Source organism: Lepisma saccharinum, chromosome 24 (assembly GCF_977018435.1).
Source record: "Lepisma saccharinum chromosome 24, izLepSacc3.1, whole genome shotgun sequence".
Lineage (NCBI taxonomy): Eukaryota > Metazoa > Arthropoda > Insecta > Zygentoma > Lepismatidae > Lepisma > Lepisma saccharinum.
In genome coordinates, this window is record NC_139252.1 from 12,496,796 (window position 1) to 12,516,675 (window position 19,880).

Here is a 19,880-nt window from a genome sequence, read left to right on the forward strand (position 1 = left end):
ACTACATACAGCAATACACATCTGTACTTAAATCACTTATATTTTCTAATGAGGAAAGGTTATTTTGAATTGGTCAAAAGGGTACCACAGGAAGCTGATGACAGTTCTGCAGTTGCTTACCTAGTTCCCCTTTAAACTCATTGGGGCCCTTAGTTTTCCCATCTAAAGAACAAAAAAGGTGGCGTAAAGGCAGTTTGTTACCACGGAATAATCAAACTAACCATTGCAGTGATCTTCATATTGTGTTTTCCATAAACGAAATCACAACATTATTGACTCCAGTATTTACAACGGTTCCATCACATCCAATCGCGGTAAAATTCACAAGTTGTTCATTATGTTCGTCATCTCGTAAAAAATCAATTATGATCTCTGCAATGTATTTCCCAGTACCAGATATTGGTGTTACGTGGTCTAAAAACTTTGAGTTTGGTTCTTCAATTAGCAAAACATGCTCTTCCGTAGTGACCAATTTGTAAAACTTAGTTCCAATCTATTCTTGAATAATTGTCTTGTCTTTTCATCCATCGAAAACCAATCCTCTATTTTCTGTTATCAGACCTTGACTGTCTTGAATGCATTTTGTTCGGTTCTTTGATAACTTTCTTCTAATTTTCATCCAATTACTCTACTTTTGTAAACTTAACCCCCCAAAAAAACGTTTGTTCTATTAATAAAAAATAAAAAGTACGAACTTTTTGATTTGGGCTTTTATAAAGCAAATAAGAAACTAGAGAAGAAGGTTGAAATAGAGCAAAACATTTCAAATATATGAAACTTTATCGCACCTCAGACATGAACCAATTACCATGAAATTTTATTTTTGTCTTTTTACATCAAAAGGCAATTTTTCCGCACTATTAGAATTTTTTTTTAATAAATATTTTTTTGTTACACCCTATTGTACATGCATGAAGTTTAATTTGTTGTTTTAATTTCACTTTATACACAGAAAGGCTACAGTCGAAAGTGGGATCAGAACCAATGTGCAATGTACTGTACTCTACCTTAACCTGGTATCGAAACCGGGACACCTTGATTACAATGCGACGACGTTACCTCTACAAATCGCGGAGGTTTGCATGCACTATATAAACCAACAGGAAAAATTAATAAATATGTTTCAAAGACGTCATTTTATCATTCTGAACCTGGACCCAATTCTTCAGATACAATATTCGGAGACGATCAAGATAACTGTATCAGCATTGATTGCTAATGTTTGGTAAGTCGATCATTTTCCATTTGTGTAGTTTTTTTTTTTACAGAGGCAGTAGCGGTTATATTAGTTGCCATAACTTAGAGGGCAAGTACATTTTACTTTTTTTTGGCAGACAAGCCACCGTACAAAGGTATATTTACCATGTCACTCTGAGTTTCTTGTAATTTTCTTATTTTGTTCAGATACAATTGTTTGCAGATGTGCCCCATTCATTATATACGAACAGTACGTGGGAAATTAGAAATGATAAGTCAAGTAATTACAACCACAAATTGCCCGTTTCGAGGACATTTAGGCGATCTCAACTTCAATTCCTCTCTTCTAAAATGTACCACTAGTCTGTTACGTTATTAGGATGCAGTTTGTCAATATTATGGACTATATATAACTTTTCCTTCGAGATTAACTAGCATATACTTCTATACCAGCCATTAATTGATTGCAAGAATATATAATGAACCTTGAAAGACAGGTACGTGTGTGTGTGAATACTGGTAACTCCAATCGTTCATTACGCAATCCCGTTCCCTCACTTTTCATTGGTGAAGCAGTCTCGCGTTACTACTTGCGCAGAGACATGTTCTCGTTCGCCTGCTCTACAGTTAACTGGTACAGGGTATACTCACTCTAGCGCCCCCAATTTCCTTACACACACATACAAAATCTCAGGACAAACGTTGTTACTCTTCCCCAAGGAGACTCGAACCTGAGCGCGTCCCGTAGTCGGAGCCTAAAGCATGACGCCTTACACCGCACGGCCACTGTGAGGGACACCCTGTATATAAAATTGTGCGTGCGCGCGTGCGTGCACATGATCAACACACAAACGCACATACATATTGGGAAGTTCAGTAATGGACATTTAAGGGCTACAACAATGCCAATCACTATTACAAGCACGAAGTGTCCTTGAGTGCACATGAATATAGGTGACGACATTTTTTCAATATTTATAAAGGTGATTCCAAGAAACAGAACCACAACAAAAATCGAACAATGAAGAAAAGAAAGTAGACAAAGATCTGTGTTAGATATGATAATCATTTATTATTCCAACAAATTACACGTATATATTATTGTGTGATAATTGCGATAACAATAATAGCACTAATATAAAACTTTCCAACAAATGTAGAGAAAAATGTGGTGATTGTTGTGGTGCAGACAATGCCGCAATAATTTGATATTCTCCTTCTCTTTAACACTTTATTAAAACTTTCTTATCTATTTAAAACTTGTCTGCTCGTTACATTCAGGCACCTTATTAATTTCCCTCCACTTCTTTGTAGAACGTTGGGTGGTATATTACTTTAAATTACATCTTGTCCATTTTAGAACCTGTTGTTCTTTATGTTAATAAAAAAAGAATGCTAGTCAACATTGTAATTTCGAACTGTTACGCACTTATAGATTTGTCCTTGAGGATGTGCGTATAGATTTACTCCTGAAAGCAACCTCACTTGGCACCCATGATTATAAATTATTGTACGCATGTCCGCACTCTATCGTTGGCTGTATTGCGCACTTCCGCTTGCTTTGGTTTTCACTGCTGAAGGCATAAAGAGAATTCCTAACTTCTCCCCTACGCAATGGCAGTGAGTTGAACTTTAGAAAATTTGAATTCCGCGGTCCTGTGATTCGAATCACGTGACTGGATACCTGCAGTAGGTCTTCCCGTACATGTCCTGAGGAGGGATGACGTCCTCCAAGGGTCGAACTTCGGAGCTTGCCCACTCGTCTTTGACCTGCAAAGATACGGGAAGAGTACCATCAGCACCTGTGACCAGAAGAAATCGTCTGCTTCGGCTTCTGTGAAGATTATGTGAACAAAATACGCTAAGAATAAGACAGTTACAGACATTTGCCATTAGGGCGTTTCTATAATATTCGGACCCCTTGTATAAAGAAATACATACATACATACATACAGAGTGTACAAAACGTTTTGTTAAAAAGGTGGGAGGATATCCAAAGGCTGGTCCGCACGTAATGTTTTCTCGTCAGTCCAGCATAAGAAAAATGTGACTGGCGCAAAACAACGGCTACACCATTCAAGCTTTTTCTCTGTCTTTAGGCTATCATACAAGACTCACAATATAACATTAGGTGTGGACCAGGCTTTAGTTAATGTGAATCATAAGGTAGGGATTTTGAAGTTCCTTTGGCAACACAAATATGGTCACAGTGAAGCAACTTATGTCTGTGGCGTTTTCAGGTGGGTCACCCTTATCGTACAACACGATTCTTAATTCATGTTCTGATGTCGGACGCGGAATGCCTTCGTTGTTAGGATAGGTTTGTTAGATTTGGTTCGCTTAACATAAACACAATTCAAATATAATATTTATGCTTAGAGAACTAAACATAACAACGTAGGCATCTAGCCTAACAATGAAAGCGTTCCTCGGAGACGTCAGAACGCAACATTTCACACGCGTTGTTCGATAAGGGAGATACTTACCAGATAGTGAAGAAAATAATAATAAAGGATACAAGATAAAATATATACTTTTCGCAATGTTATGTTTCTCTGCGTGTGCAAATTCCTGTCCACCTTCTAATTCTATTCTAGCTGCTGTCATAAATGGTTGTTCATTTACGGCACTACTTGCATTGTGAGGTTTAAAATTATGGGTGCGTCACAAGGTGGATTCATTTAAATCAGGTTGATTTAAATCACCATTTGAATCAGGTAATTTAAAAAAAAATCACTGGCTTAAATCACTTTAAAGAAATAATTTCTATAATAATGTACATAAGGATTTTGTAGATATCAGAATCACTTTTGGTGAAAGTACAATAATCTCCTAATAATTGAAAGGTATTTATTAGGCTCTAAGAAAGGAGAAGAAAGAGAACAAAATATAGGGTATACTGATGGGTGAAGCTTATACGAAAGGATATGTAATATGTAAACTGTAAACACACTTAAATTTTTCTTGATATAAAATTCAATAAATGTTGTAGACAAAAATAGCAAACTTTTGTGTAGAATATTACACAAAATATTAATCAGTAAATAGTGTCATTATCAATAAAGTGAAAGTAAACATGGCAGCTGATATTTTGCAAAATATCATTAAAAAATTGCAAATATTCAGCTACAAAGACTATAAAAAATATTTTACGTTACAATTATATAGTACATTCAGAAAGTTTTATTTTCACAGGAAGAAAAGCTACTGAAATTATTATAGTTTTATATACACACTCAACAAACATGTCCATAGTAGGTTCATATATATATACAGTAACAGAAATAGAAAAATGTATATTTGCATGTAGCTTTATGTTTGCTTGAATCGAACTGTTCAAATATTTTACAGGGGCGTTTACCAGTAAAAGGTTTTCCCTAAAGAAGCATATTACTCTGTGTATGACGCCAAAAATCACGCAAGCAATTTTAAGCGTGTTTTTTTTTTTTTTTTTTAAAAGGATTTAAATATATAAACTGTGATTTAAATACAAAATATCGTCAAAAATGTTATTACTTTTAAATAAAAATCATGACTTTTATCCACCCTGGTGCGTCATCATATTTGCTATCAGCTATCATGAATTAATACAGATTAGGCACCGTGAGGAAAATAATGCGTGGGGCAGCACACTTTCTGATTCCCCTGTCACCAGTTTAATCTGATCATCACCCATCTGCATCGTCGTAATTATTACAACGTGCTTAATAGCTACACCAAATTACAAAAATACAATACAATACTTAGCATTCACTATATGTTTCCCCGCAGGGTGAGTCCAAAATTACTGAATGTAGAGAAAAATTGTGAATGGTGTATTAAACTTCAAACTTCATTTTTCATTTCATGTAAGAGTCACGCGCCGGAGATTACGTCATTATCCAAGATGGAGCTTAAAAGGCAACAGCAAGTTACAGTTACAGCGTGGCAATTGCATACCAGAATGACGGTGAGGCCATGAGACTGGCGAGAAGTAATTTTAACGTAATATTGTTGCCGTCGACTGTAGAGAAAACGACTGCTTGCATCAAATTGTTGATTAAGTCCATTGCTGTTCACACGGCTCTCACGATAATTCTGGTATGCAATTGCCCACGAGGCGACTGCAACTTGCTGCTGCATGTTCAGCATGTTCAGGCTAATACGTAAGCTAATTTCTTATATGAAATTAAAAATGAAGTTTCAAGATTATGGGAAACCAGGGCAAGAGTGAACATCTTGTTTTATAAGTTGAACACGTAAAGAGATTACAATGTTAGGGCATGAAAAGTAGAAGTTTTTAGTATCATAGTAATGAAAAGCTTTTGAAATTAGACAAATTACAAATGTGCCACAGGGAAAATTTCCAAACACTGCAAACATTCATTGTTACCCTGGTGGCTGGGGCAAAAGTAAACAGTGCACGCGGCAAGAAGGAACACACAAGAAAACATTAGATGTTTAAAGAAATATAAACATATTACATTACAATGGGCTCAAATGTTGTATTTGGAACATACATTATAAAGAAAATTTGATACAAAAATATCACTTCGACTAGACGCACATATACAGATGATGTGAAGGATCGGAGTTTGAGCACTCCTTGTGAGACCACTCCTGGCAAATTGCACAGCAACCCACATTTTACCTTCTGGAGTTTTGCAAACAATTCACCAGAGAATTGGCAGAGTGCATTATTAATGTTTTAGATGTATCAGGTGTTGTTCCATCTTCTGTTGATTGTTTAATGATACTTCTGGCTCCAATGATGAATTTCTATTAGCCTGGCCGGCACATTTTGTTTTCCTTGCTCTTTCTTCAAGCATATTTTTATGTGGTCATGCTGTAAGAACAGCTCATTTTCCCCCTCGTTCTGTGTTAAACTTCTGTAAGAAAGAAAATGGAAAAATAACTAAAATCTCTGGAGGGGGGGAGTGCAAGTTCCTTCATGTCCCGTGCTCTCTTGTCCCGTTATTGCAGTCTTTGACAATCGTGACTGCCAGATCCCGGCTGGTAGAGTGTTCTTTTTCAATATCATGTCAAAGTAATATTTAGGAATCACGCTTTAACTTGGCCTATATATCATATGTAAAACAAACATGCACGAAACTTGCTCAGGTAGCAGTTTTCAACGATACGGGACTTTCCTATGCATCATATTATAGTTAAGGCCAAACTTTCTGTTGCCTTCAACACTCGCCATCCATGATGTGTTTCCAGTTTTCGCTATTCACCTGTTTAGCGGTGTTGCTAATTCTAAGGAAATGTCATATTTACTGTTGCCCTGGTTTTCCATAATACACCATTTCCCGCTGCATTTTACAGTAACTCACTGCATTTACTTCAAACGTGTAGCCATATTTCTTACTCACCATCCCCCCTCACTTCGACCACTGTATAAATGTAATTGTTGATGTTAAAAAGTTATCACGCTTTTCTTCCAAAAGTAAAAGGAACACCTTTACTCACTTTAGGCTTAGAATGACCCCTCTAAGAGGGCGAATGCTTTGTTTCGATCTATATTTATATCTCTACACTTAGTAAAAATTCGAATTTTACAGCACAGTTGTGTGCAAGCACTATTCAAAGAAGATGTTCGAGAAGTGTTTTAATATTTGCAATTTATTTGAAATACAGTTAAATTGTATTCACGAACATTGGCATTTGATAATAAGTGTCAAGCCAATTAGGTACAAACACAATATTAAATTTACTTGTTTAACAAAACCTCAAATTCTGAATTTAAGTAACAATTTAAAGCCTTCTTTATTAAATTCGAAAAATAAATTCTTCCATTGAAACTTGTGATCGAATAATTTCTTCATTTTCTTTTTATACTTTTCTCATACGAACCTTATATATCTGCTGAAAATTTAATGGCCATATAAAGTTGGTCCACTCTTCAAATGCATTGTTAATTTCCTAAGAGCTGAGGTTTACGCAAAGGCAATATTGAGATATCTCACCGAGAAAGTTTATTTAACTAACATTCCAGAGAATTTTATTCCTATGGGGATTCTGTTTTGCTCTGATACGAGCCTCTAATGTAACACCTGTTGAAGTCACATGTAAAGGATTGCTTATTTCTAGATACCATTTTATCACTTGCACAAGCTGTAACGAAGGAATTAAAGAAAAAATACTAGAGGCTAAATGTTAGAACGCGGACATGTCCAAAGCATATTTCAGAATACGAGATGTATCCAATTCTAGATGTATGTTATTGGTAGAATGCTCCACCAATGTAAATTCATAGGAATGTAACAGTTTCTGCACATAGTACACACATTTTCAGTACATACGGTAAAATTCGAAGAATACAGGAAATATCCTGTCGCCAGAAATGATTAATATTTCACTGCGTTGGATGTGTATGATAGGGTTTGAAGGTGGTTGAGAAATGCTAGAAATTGAAGGCAACACATCGGAAAGTTTGTGGGAAGCTTTGATAAATTGATATATTTGTTTACGTCTATGGTTTACGTTACACACATATATCTTCTATAACTTTCCTTGGGAAGTGAAGTATGAGAGCTATCTGGAATCTGCACTTGAATGCATTGATGCGAATTGTAACTCTGAAATCTTGATTGGGTTGAGAGAAGTGATGGTGTATTACCATGAGATTGAAGATGATGCTTGTTTCAGCGTCCCACACTCTTTCAGCTCCTTCGTAGCAACATGGAATTCCTGCCAAAATCTCTCGCTTATCAAGTGTCCAGTCTTCTGTAGGCAACTGACTCCTCCACCCCTAGTCAACTTACCACTTGCATTTGTTTTTCTTTATTCTTTACTCCCCATTTTCCCTACGGCAGGTTAATTGCTGCGATGTGGATGACATGAAGTGGTATGATTAAATACATGAAGACAACACGAAGCGAGATCTATACCTTTCCAAGAACTCGAACCCTAGCTGACCTCGTCAATGGCCTAGTGGTAACGTCGTCGTACTGAATTCAAGGGCTCCCGTGTTCGATACCTGATGGAGGCCCATAATGGTTCGGATCCCACTTTAAACAGTAGGTCCTGTCCCGATTAACCTCTCTGCAAGTGAAGTTGACTTAAATCAAAAATGTAATCAATCAAACCCTAGTACACTACGACAAGCAGTTCACAAGGAAGACTGGATCCAATTTCTCCAATCAGGTTTATCGACACAAAACACTGCCGCGACATTTCATATTTGTCTTCGACAAATGCGTTAAAGATTGAAAGACAGACGTCATGAAGGGCAACTGATGACCCTACCTCAATTATAAATATATCGCCTGGTCACTAATGTAGACAAAGAATGCTTTACATTAAAGAAATGAGGAGGAGTTGTTATTTTGTTTCACATTGATGCTTATGGTGTCATGCAAGAGGTGGTAAGTAGAATTGCCCTTCCCTTCGAAAAGACAGTTTTGGGAACAACGAGAACAAATCAAGGAATTATTAATTGCCAAACGACTATTACCGGAAAGAAATATACATATATACGCATATAAATGTGTGTGTGTGTGTGTGTGTGTGTGTGTGCAGTCACGGAAATTTTCTGGTTATAGAGACTCAATTTACCATAAATAGGTTCATTACAATACAGAAATGTCAGTGACTGTACCATAGTCGCCGACTGGGGGAAAGACACTTTCTTCCCCCCTCAAATTCACGTAAAAGGGCACATTTTATGTTTATTTACATATAAAATGTATTGTTTATGCCTATCTTGCCCCCCCACAAAATTTATCTTATTTTACATCGCTTTTTGAGCCACTTTTGGCTGCTAATTTGCGAAGATGAGGATGAGTGATGATATAACGAAATTGATGACAAATCACAAACATCCTTGCCCAGACCGAGTACGAACCCGGGACACCTGGCGTCGTAGCGCAATCTGGTAACCACTCAGTTGGGCTTTACATACAGAGAGAGAAAGAGGCCGGGAATATGTATTTGAAAGGTGGTTGCATGGACAATATCGACATGAATATTCGTTTTTTAAACCAAAATAGATTTGAAATTGATTAAAAATTAACACGCAACGTTGGACGTCTATTCGAATTGAAAGCCCGGCCAGCTCCATTATTCTTTCCAACAAAGGTTCGTCCTTTTGAAACAGTTTCTCCTCCCCCTTACCATTTTACCCCATACTCTTTTTAAGACTTTCTCCGAGTCTAATCCCCTATTTCCCCGCTTTCCCTATCGGTTCTGTCCATCTGTTCCTTCCTATCCTCGGCACTTTCACCCTTCTGTGTAGTTACCGATATCTTCCTTTGTAATCTCCTTCTTCACAGAAGTGATCCCCTCTTCCTTTTCCTCCACGCTCAACTTCATTCTTTCCTCCTTTTCCTTATCTTCATTCTGTTGGTTCAATTTGCAATCCTTTGATTAAGGATTAGTGAACAACGAAATTCAAACTTTGAGATTCTGAATTTTGTTTTGCCTTTGGATTTGATGCTGAACTTTTATTCAATATTTAGAGTTATCTTTAAAAATAAATCAAGTACGTGTTCACCAAGGATTTTATTTCGATGTTCAATATTCGCATATACAAGCAGGTACGAGAAACAAGAACTACGCTTACTAAATATTTTGTATGGATGTACAGTCACCGGTAATAAAAAATGGGATATTTACATTCTGAAGTACTCGCTTCTCTGCAAGCCGTCGCTTGTGTTGCCAAAATCTACAGTAAAGTGGTGTTAGAAGTTGGCATTTGATATTAACATTATTGATATTCAGATCAACCTGTCGCCGTAAAGTTAGACAACATACATAGCGTGTCTCATTTTTATTGCTGGTGACTGTACTTCTAACCTAGAATCCAGATTTTCTGTTTTTATACATTTAGCCAATGGGCTTGATCGACTACAAAGATTGGTTGGTTGGTTTATTTGGTGTCTTAAGTTCACTTTGTGCACAATAGGATTAATCGGAACTGGACCTACAGTTTACAGTGGGATCCGAACCACTCTGTGCCTCCATCGGGTATCGAAGATCTAATAGAAAGAGAAAACGTATTCAGAAGAAAATTTAATGAAAAACTTGACAAAAATAACAAATGCAGAAACATAACTGTTTAAAAAAAGACGTAACTGTATTAGAAAAACAAATAATTGCTAGACAATGCTGTCACTCCATTTTGGGATTAATTGACATGATACGTGGTTCAGTATATTTTCAAAAAAAGGTAAAAAAAGGTAAAGTTCTCCCCTGTGCTTAGCACCACGCCATGAAGGCGTATAGGGGGTGTGGGGGTAACGCCCCACACTTTCTTGATCCGGTCATGAGTGGGGGTGATGTGATCAGCATCACGCCCCTGACCGCCTTTACCCCACAGGGTTTCCCCCAGGTACCCATGTTATTCGACACTGGGCGCCGGGGCCGCTTCCAACGTTAGAAAAGTTCCCGGATTTGAACCGGCCGGGGATCGAACCCGGGACCTTGAGCATGGTAGTCAGACGCGTTACCGAGTGAGCCACCGAGGGCAAACACTCTTATATTAACTTCTGCATGTTTGGCAACTTTTGATATGCAACTTACACATGCTTCAGTTATACGCAATGTACTATTAGACGAAGTCCACGAACTCTTGGTGAATAATGAACAAAAAGTAGAACAGAGGCCGTATATTTTGCTGTTAGTGGAACACCGCATTATTTCCAGACGTGTCACGCGCAAATTAAAATTTTCATGCAGTATTTATAATAATGATACATTTAAATGTGCCTTTACTACATATCCTTGCTATACACTTAGCTTTTGCTGTTGACTGAAATTTTAATATATAGTCGCTTCTAATAAATTTGCTAAATATTTTCTATGGCTTGAAACTAGATAAATATTGAGCATTGTAAATGGTTCACGTGGGCACCTGATTATAATAGTGAACAGTTCACTTCTGTTTGTTGAAATTGTTGTAATAAAACATTTTCATTTAATTCATTTGTATTGACAATGCAAGTTTGATGTGAACCTAAAGCAACGTTAAATTGTTTTTGTAAAGTTAAGAGTTTAACGATATTACTGAATGTTAGTGACATTATCATGCAGTGTTATTTGGACATTGTTCATTGTCAAGTACATTAAGTATTTATTCTTTAACACTGCATTTCTAGGAAGCACATATTCTCTCGTCTTCAAGTGAACAAATTTATTTTTACCCGTAGTGGGTTTTAGACTTCTGATAAACCTGTTAGTTTACTTCAAATCCGCTGCGTTAAGCAACCGGGTCACAGTGGAGAAGCTGGTTGGCTTTGGTGTAAAAATTTGTTTGCCTGAAGACGAAACAGAAGAAGACTCTCTCAAAATGTACTGCTAGAATAAGTATAGTTAAAAGCACGGGCCAGTAGATATTGTCTACTTAATACGGTACGGTATGATAAAACATTCACAGCATACAAGCAATTATAAAATTCGGTCGTTTCGGAGGGAAATTGGATGTTAACAGCTAATCCAGGTATAAAATCTATTTATATAGAAATGTTTTTGAACACACTAATTTCGTCTTCAAACACAGTGCGTTCGTTGCAGCTCTGGACCGAATAGCGCGTGAACAACTGTGAACAAATCTGATAACATATATTAGTACTCGTTTTGCAATATAAATATATTTGTCTACATGATAAAGATATGTTGTAACGTGCAAGTTCTCGCACGTTCATGACTTTCTGTAACCTTGGATTTGGGTGCGGCTTTCAGAACAGGAAGCAATCAAGGCGCTGTGGATCGATCTTATCTTGCCTGTCTTCAGTTTTACTCCTTCCCCTGGTCGGTGTAAGTGCACTAGGAAAAACCATAAACAGGTGAGACAAAGGAAATACACAAATATAAAAAGGGCAGGATATAGAATTCGAGAGGGGAGTTGATTCTCATAGTCCAGAGAGTCGAGAGTGCAGTCCTGATAATCCAGTCAACCAGGGATGGTAGTCTACCAGCAGATCCGAATTACGGCCAGAGGCGCTGTCCAGCCTCCGACCCAAGATGGCTATCCACCCAGCCAAGTCCAGGCTGTCTTCAGGCACTTAGAAGATGGACACGGAACTTCACTTCAAGATTACTAAGTATCGCTAATCCACCCTTCTTGCATTTCAGCTCCCTTCCCTTAACACATAGGTTGGGATATCCTTGATATATCAGCCACACCTTATATCTATAATAAACCTTGTTATTGTTAATCATTACTTACGCGCCTGATTATGTCTACACCTTACAGGTTCTCCTATTTAGTATTACGACTCTACCTAGATAATAATGAATTCTCTTTCAGCTCTAAGCCCAGATGTCTTGAGTCACATAACCCCTGACGGTACGCTTGGGCGCAGGCCCGACAACCGTTACAATGTGCGTAAATATGAGAGATGTTACGGGACGAAAATGCCAGAATCTGCGCCATGTCACTCATTGCCACGCGCTATCTTAGCCCAAATCCAGAACGAACGCACTGTAGTATCAATTTGAGGTTGATGATTCACTTGGTTTTTCGATGGCGTGGTGGTAACGTTCTCGCCTGTGATGAAGGGGTCTACAGTAGAGAAATATAGTGGTTTGGATTTCACTTTCAACTGTGGGTTCAATCCCGACTTTTAATCAATAATGGGTGTCAATTTCACCTGATTTTCACTCATTCCCATCGTCGCGATTTGCCAAAAGTGGCAGAAAAGCGACATAAAACAACAAAGTACAAACTTTCACATGACATAACAACATATTTTGGAATATACGAGATGGTTCCTGGAATGAAAATTCAGTATCATTATTCTACCAGAATAGTATTTCACTGTATCTGAAGTAACATCAGTAATGGTTCTGCCAGCCCAGAAATCCTCATCAAGCATCAAAAATTGCCAAAAGTAGGTATTGGATATTAATCAATTAACGGCATTCTTCTTATACACTGTTACATGATGACGTCAGAAGTCGTTACTCATACAAAGAAGGTTCGAGATAATCCAGAAATGCTAGAAAAGCAAATCAATCATTCTTGGAAGTGGATAAACACAATAAATTTATCTCATATCACAAATCGGAGATACGGAAGTTCCTAACATAATGCGATGTGTACAACATGTGCATGTATACCATTGTTTATAATCCCTGTATTAGTATAGTGCGAAATATAATCGCTTCATAAAGTAATTTTTGAACATTTTAAAGTTTGTTATTAAAGTGCAGTTTATACTTTCCTGAACTTACAAATCAATTTACCGATTTCGTTTATTTTACTTCGCTCTTCTGCCACTTATAGCTAATGAAAATGAGTGATGATATTATGAAATTTATGAAGGCAAACTAACAAGGATCACCAATGCTCAGCACGGGATTCGAACCCGGGACGTCTTGCGTCGTAAAACTGTGTTCCAAACACTCCGCAACAGAGCCGGCAGACCTAAAACTAAAATTGTAGTGCGTATCACAACAGGGTCTCGACAATCGATATGGGTGTGTATCACACAAATGCATATGTCAGGGAAATTAGTTTTGGCGCAGTAATTTCTTGAAGTTTGATATCGTTTTCAAAGTTTTTAAAACTGCTATAAGTATCTTCTGATATTTTAATGTACTGTACTATTTTTAGTTCGCATTTTATCAACTTTTCCAGGAATCATAAAATTCAATCAATAAACCATGAAGCAAAAAAATTGGAAATATATTCCAATTAATTTTACTACTACAGAATCGAAGGTAAGTAGTTGTATTGATGATATTATAAACCCAACTTATAAGTGTAGAAAAGAAGAGCTCAAATGATTAAACAATCCGATTTGGCTACACTTAAAACAATGTCAAGAGAGGCTTATACCCCAATTCTTCTAGTGTGATATGTTTTTAAATCCCATGAATTCTGAATTCTAGTGTAGAAAAGAAGAAGTCTCAACAGACAGATTTGCCTTCACTTAAAATAATGTCAAGAGGGGCATGTGCCCCAATTCTTCAAGTGTGATATGCTCTTAATTTTAAGAATTCTGAATTCTAGTGTAGAAACGATGAAGCCTCAACAGACAGATTTGCCTATACTTAAAATAATGTCAAGTTCCCATATGATTTTATTGTTTACAGTGTGTTTTTCTGTCAAAATCCCAGGAATCTTGAATTCTAGTATAGAAATGATTCCGCCATGTGTCCAAAGGCTGAATCTCTCAGTTTGCTTATTTTCTCATGCTCTACAACCCCCCGATCAATACAATATGACAAGAGCAGGCTGTTTCATGTTTTTTCTAATCTTTGATCAATCCCATGTCCCGGCCAGCAATAAATTATGCACGCCTGGGAGATTATATCTGCTGGCATGCAAGACATATAATCTACACTGTGTCTTTTCAGGGGAAAATTACATGCCATCCATCATGTTATTAACTCAAAGAGAAATTCTTAGTAAAGACAATATTGGCCTTTTTCTGTACGCCTGGGAGATTATATCTGCTGGCATGCAAGAAATATAATCTACACTGTGCCTTTTCAGGGAAAATTGCATGCCATCCATCATGTTATTAACTCAAAGAGAAATTCTTATCTACACTGTGCTCTTTCAGGGAAAATTACATGCCATCCATCATGTTATTAGCTCAAAGAGAAGTTCTTAGTAAAGATAATATTGGCTCCTTGGATGTTGTCATGCAAGCCTGAATTGCATTCAGGTTTGGTCTTGTTGCAATAATATAAACCCGAGTCTGTAACTTACAGAATATTCATTGCATATTTCTGTATTTGAGCTTCCCTGCAATAGGCAGAAGTGCTATATTTGAGCTTCCCTGCAATAGACAGAAGTGCTATATTTGAGCTTCCCTGCAATAAGCAGAAGTGCTATATTTGAGCTTCCCTGCAATAGGCAGAAGTGCTGTATTTGAGCTTCCCTGCAATAAGCAGAAGTGCTATATTTGAGCTTCCCTGCAATAAGCAGAAGTGCTATATTTGAGCTTCCCTGCAATAGGGAGAAGTGCTATATTTGAGCTTCCCTGCAATAGGCAGAAGTGCTATATTTGAGCTTCCCTGCAATAGGCAGAAGTGCTATATTTGAGCTTCCCTGCAATAGGCAGAAGTGCTATAAAATTTAGGTAAGTAATATATATAAAAGCTTCCCTGCAATAAGCAGAAGTGCTGTAGACATAGTTCCATGGCTTATATGTTTTATAATAAAAAGGCTCCCAGGTTTGAAAACCTGGTAGAGTGTCTGGGCCTTCCTGACGGCAAAGTGTTGGTATTATTGCCTTGTACTCAAGAGGCTTCTGTGTTTGAGTCGGCCCTCTAGAATTGCTCTGTGACTCTCTCATTTCTTACATCATAAACATATGATTTTTCACCTATGAGAATAACACTACATATGGTGTCATCGGGGAGTGTATCGTGGAATTCACAGATAATTTTAATGTTTGTCCTGTCATTAACCACAACTTGTTTTCTTTTTGAAGTATTGATGACAAACATGGGTCTCTGTGCTTTGAATTCATCTGGTGTGTAATACATGTCAGTATTGCCAGTGGTGACCCTTTTGTATGCTGTAAATGCTTCATATAATTTGAGGAAATCATCCTTGGACATGTCTAAATTATAATTTTCTCTAGGAAATACCTCATTTCTGCCATTTTTAAGATATATGTTCTTGATGTTGCAGTTATCAAATTTACTTGAATTTTTTTCCTGATTATTGTGTCTTCCAGTCTGAAACAATACCACCACAAAATCCGGCATGTCATATTGTATACTGGAGAATGAATTTGTAGCATCAAACTCATAATAGGTACCAGATGCGGGCTTCTGTACACATTGATATGTATAAAATTGTAGAGGAATCTGTGGATTTTTTAGGATATCAGCTTTGTATTTAAGAGCATAACTGGCTTCATATTCAACAACCGGCATTCTTAACTCCATAGTCTGAATAATGCATTTGCCTTCATCAGGTAGGGTATAAGGCAGAGCTTCCCCTGTAGAGTTTAATGTACTGTACCTCATCAAAGCATTATTATCATTGGCAGCTCTTCTAAATGTGATTCTTAAACCACCCTTCCACATAATATCTTTGTAATCTGTTAAGAATCCTGGCAATAGGCGCATGGGGAACAGCACAGTGTGGTTCTTAGATAATATCTTATCACCAGCCTCAAATCCACCTATTTTGTAGTAAGAAGCCTCGGTTTTGGATAATTTTAATGTGGCCAAAGCTGTGGAGGTAATGCCGGGATAATCCACTCTGTTTATAACAACACCATGTTTTCTGACCTCAATTTCAGAGAATAGATGTGGCACAAAATTATCTACCAATCTTATATTTGAATTTGCCGGATAATCTGTACCATCGAGCTTTACAACATCAAATTTGATGTATAGATCAGCTCTATGAGGGTGTATTAATCCATCCCCTACATCAAGATCAACCTCAATCTCTGTGTTGGGTTGATTTAAATTTGCAAATGTCCTCCTGTTTGGGGGGAATGATTGTAGCTCATAACTCTCAATATTTTCCATTTTCTTCTTGTATGTATTTTTATTTAAATATTAATCTCTATGATAGCAGTTGTTGTGGCTCCAGCAAAATCAACTAATTCTTCTTTTTCATTAGTGACCATCAATTCAATATTATCTATTCTATTATGACACACAGGAAAATATAATGTTGGTGATGGAGTGTAGATGATTGGCTCCATGAATTCAGAGTTAGGTTTGAATGTTGCAATGATGCCAGTTTGTTTGTGAGTGCCTATGCCATTTGATTTGGTGATCATACCCTCGGCCACATTACAGTGAATATTCAGAGTCTCTATGGCTAAGAATTTAGGTATATTAACAGCAGTGTGTTTGATGGCTGGTTCAAGTTTTGTGTTGTTCTCAAAGCCTAACAGCTCTCCTATAATACCCAGATCCACTGTTTCTGTAGCAGATACAATCTCTACTCTGTGAGTGACAGAATTTTGAGTTAAAACTATACCTCTGGGTAATTGAGCATTTAGAGTGGACAGATTATATTGCCCTGGAGTGATGACAATTTTTTGATCCCCTACTGCAATTGTGTTGTTGTGGTGTGTAATATTAGGGATCAAGTACATGCCATAGAATGCTCTGAGAGCTATTGTTTTGGGATACACTATATCATCATGTAATCTGAGCTTCAATATTGAATTTTGGCTGGTGAGATGGAATACCCCCATGATGTTTTAAATACCACAAGGCCTTTTGAAAATTTTCAATTGATGGTTTATTTATTTGAGACATATATCTAAGAACAGATAAACACAAATGTCCGCAATTAACATCTTTGAAATTTTGAACACGGGCATTATTGTAATAAAGATTAGCTGATTTTAGATATTTTACTAAATTTTCAGGTGGAACACCTCCAAATGAATCAAACACAAATGCCTCATCTTTTAAATATTTAAGATAACAGATCCAGTGAGTGCTCTGATTTTTGTACTAATTTAAATTAACAATGCCACACTCTTTGTTGAGTGGTTGTTCTGGCAAAGAATCAGACATGTACACACCTCTAAAATTTTTGATGCCCAGTGGCTTGATTAAAGCTTCAATATCTTGGTTTGTAAGCGGCTCTTGTATTTTTTAAACTTATTCATGGCTCTCTTAACACGTTTGCCTTGTTTCTCCATGGCCAGGTTATGGCGCCTCTGCTCACCTAATTCTGCCTTATTTTTCTTGGCATCTATTACTGTTTTTGCTATGGCAGTTGATCCCCCAGCCAAGCTCCCAACAGCCCCAAGTGCTGCTAAGATGGCCGGGATAGTAAATATGAAACCCCCTACATTTGATTTTTTCCTGGATTGCTGTAATTTTTTTAATTGAGGGGTACTAAGTAACAATTTCATACCATGGCCCTTGGCAATACAAGAATTTTTTTTCTTGCGCTGCTTTTTGGTCAAAAGGCTATCAATAGTTTTAAGAGATTTAAGACTTGCATAAGGTATTTGATACATAACACCCTTGGCCTTCATCGTAGGTTTATTATATACATATATTCACAACCCCCACCCCAGTTTTTGTTTGGTGTTCATAGCTATGGTGGTTCCCAATGCTGCTATTTTTTCACTTAAAGAAGCATCTTTGCTTACAAATCTACCAAATACAGCCTCTTCTAATTTCTTGTCTGCAACATGTCTCTTGTCAAGATCAGAATGTGTGTTGTATGCTATGTCATGGTCTCTACAAGCAGCATCTAGGGGATTAACACCAGGATCACCTCTGTTTAATCTATGGTCCAATTTTGTGCCTGGACCACAATACTGATAGCCTGGAATGTGTAGTTCAAATGGCAGCTTGCTTATAATGTCATTAACCAGCCCCCGACCCTCAGAAATATTCCAAAATTTAGGTGGTAGAGTATTAATAATTTTTATAAGATATCCAATCCCCTTAGTATCATTCACTATAAAATTAGACAATTTTGTGCTTATCATGTCCATAATTCCAACCTTTTCATTGTAAAAATTATGGTTGCCAGCATTTTCCTCTCCAGCTATCACCAATAACCTATCTACAAGTTTCCTGACATCATCAACCCACACAAATTCTTTAGGCAGGGTGTTGTATTGTTTGATTCCACTACCTGTCTTGATCTGTGACCATATGGGCTTGATTAAGTTGTTATATTTTGCTCCACTGCTAGACTTGACTCTTTTTTGTGTGGGATCATTGTTCTGGTATAGAGCATCTGATTTTATTAATATTTCTTTGTAATGCTCATAATCTTGATCTGTATAGCTGCCAGGTATCTTCCTAGTCATCAGTTCCCACAATCCAGGTGTTCCGTGATACTTAACATAACCACCTTTTTCTCCAAGATGAGATTCTGAATATACAATCAGATCATCTCCCATAAATGTTACTCTGAAATTGCCAATTCTATGTATGATGCTACCATCACCCTCTGTGTCAGCATATAAGCCAAAAACCTCATCTTTGTTGTCTTTAGGTGTGCTTAAATATTTTTGAGCAAGAAGACCCAATTCAATAGGATCCTGAGTAGCTTCAATTCTTCTAGGAGCTACAGGACTAGGTGTATGAATACTAGAAAGTGGGGTGATTGGATAATCTAATATGTTCCTAGCAGCTACAGGTACAAGCTCTGTGATCAAATTTTGATTTTGCTCTGTAACAGTTTTGATATTTTTACTTAATTCACTAATAGCATTAATAATAGGCTGTTCTGTTTGTTTGTGTTTTTCATAAATTCCTCGGTTCTCTGATTTCCATCCCTTAAATCTTTTTACAAGATAATCTCTTAATTTAAGATCATCAATGATTGGCCTTTTCATGTTTATTTATATATGTTTCAATATCTAGAAAATTGTTGATTTTATTTCTGTATTTCCCACTATTGGGTTTTCTTGTCATATCAATTGTGACAAACCCATAACTGTCCTGGTTCCAGCACCCACTGCAAAACTTAGAAAAATCTTTGTAGCTCAAGTCCCCACCTACATATTCATCATGTATGTGTTTGAGGTTGGTATGATCTTGATGAAGCACACATATAAAATTGCTGTTGTCTCGGATCAGTTGCTTCGGCATTTTTGAAAAAGTTTGTGCAGGTAGAAGCAATCAATGTTTTTGTGTCGGCCCTGTGTAAAGAAATTTCTAACCTTGTTTTGATTATGCAGTATAATGTCATCAAACACAACAACAGAATTATCGAGACATTCATGAAGTGGCTTAACATCTGATTCAAAAGTGGCAATATCCAATCCATCATATAGCTTCATCAGCTGCTGATA

At 37.0% G+C, this 19,880-nt stretch overlaps 1 protein-coding gene across 1 annotated transcript in view; it reads right to left on the reverse strand.

Moving 5' to 3' along the window:
- Positions 1–2,865: 2,865 nt before the first annotated feature.
- The window catches only part of LOC145978104 (dipeptidase 1-like), a 176,756-nt gene continuing 159,741 nt past the window's right edge, over positions 2,866–19,880 (reverse strand). The window contains exon 10 of the mRNA XM_083110545.1: positions 2,866–2,960. Coding sequence (XP_082966671.1) covers positions 2,866–2,960 — 95 coding nt within the window. The remainder of the gene's footprint in view (positions 2,961–19,880) is intronic.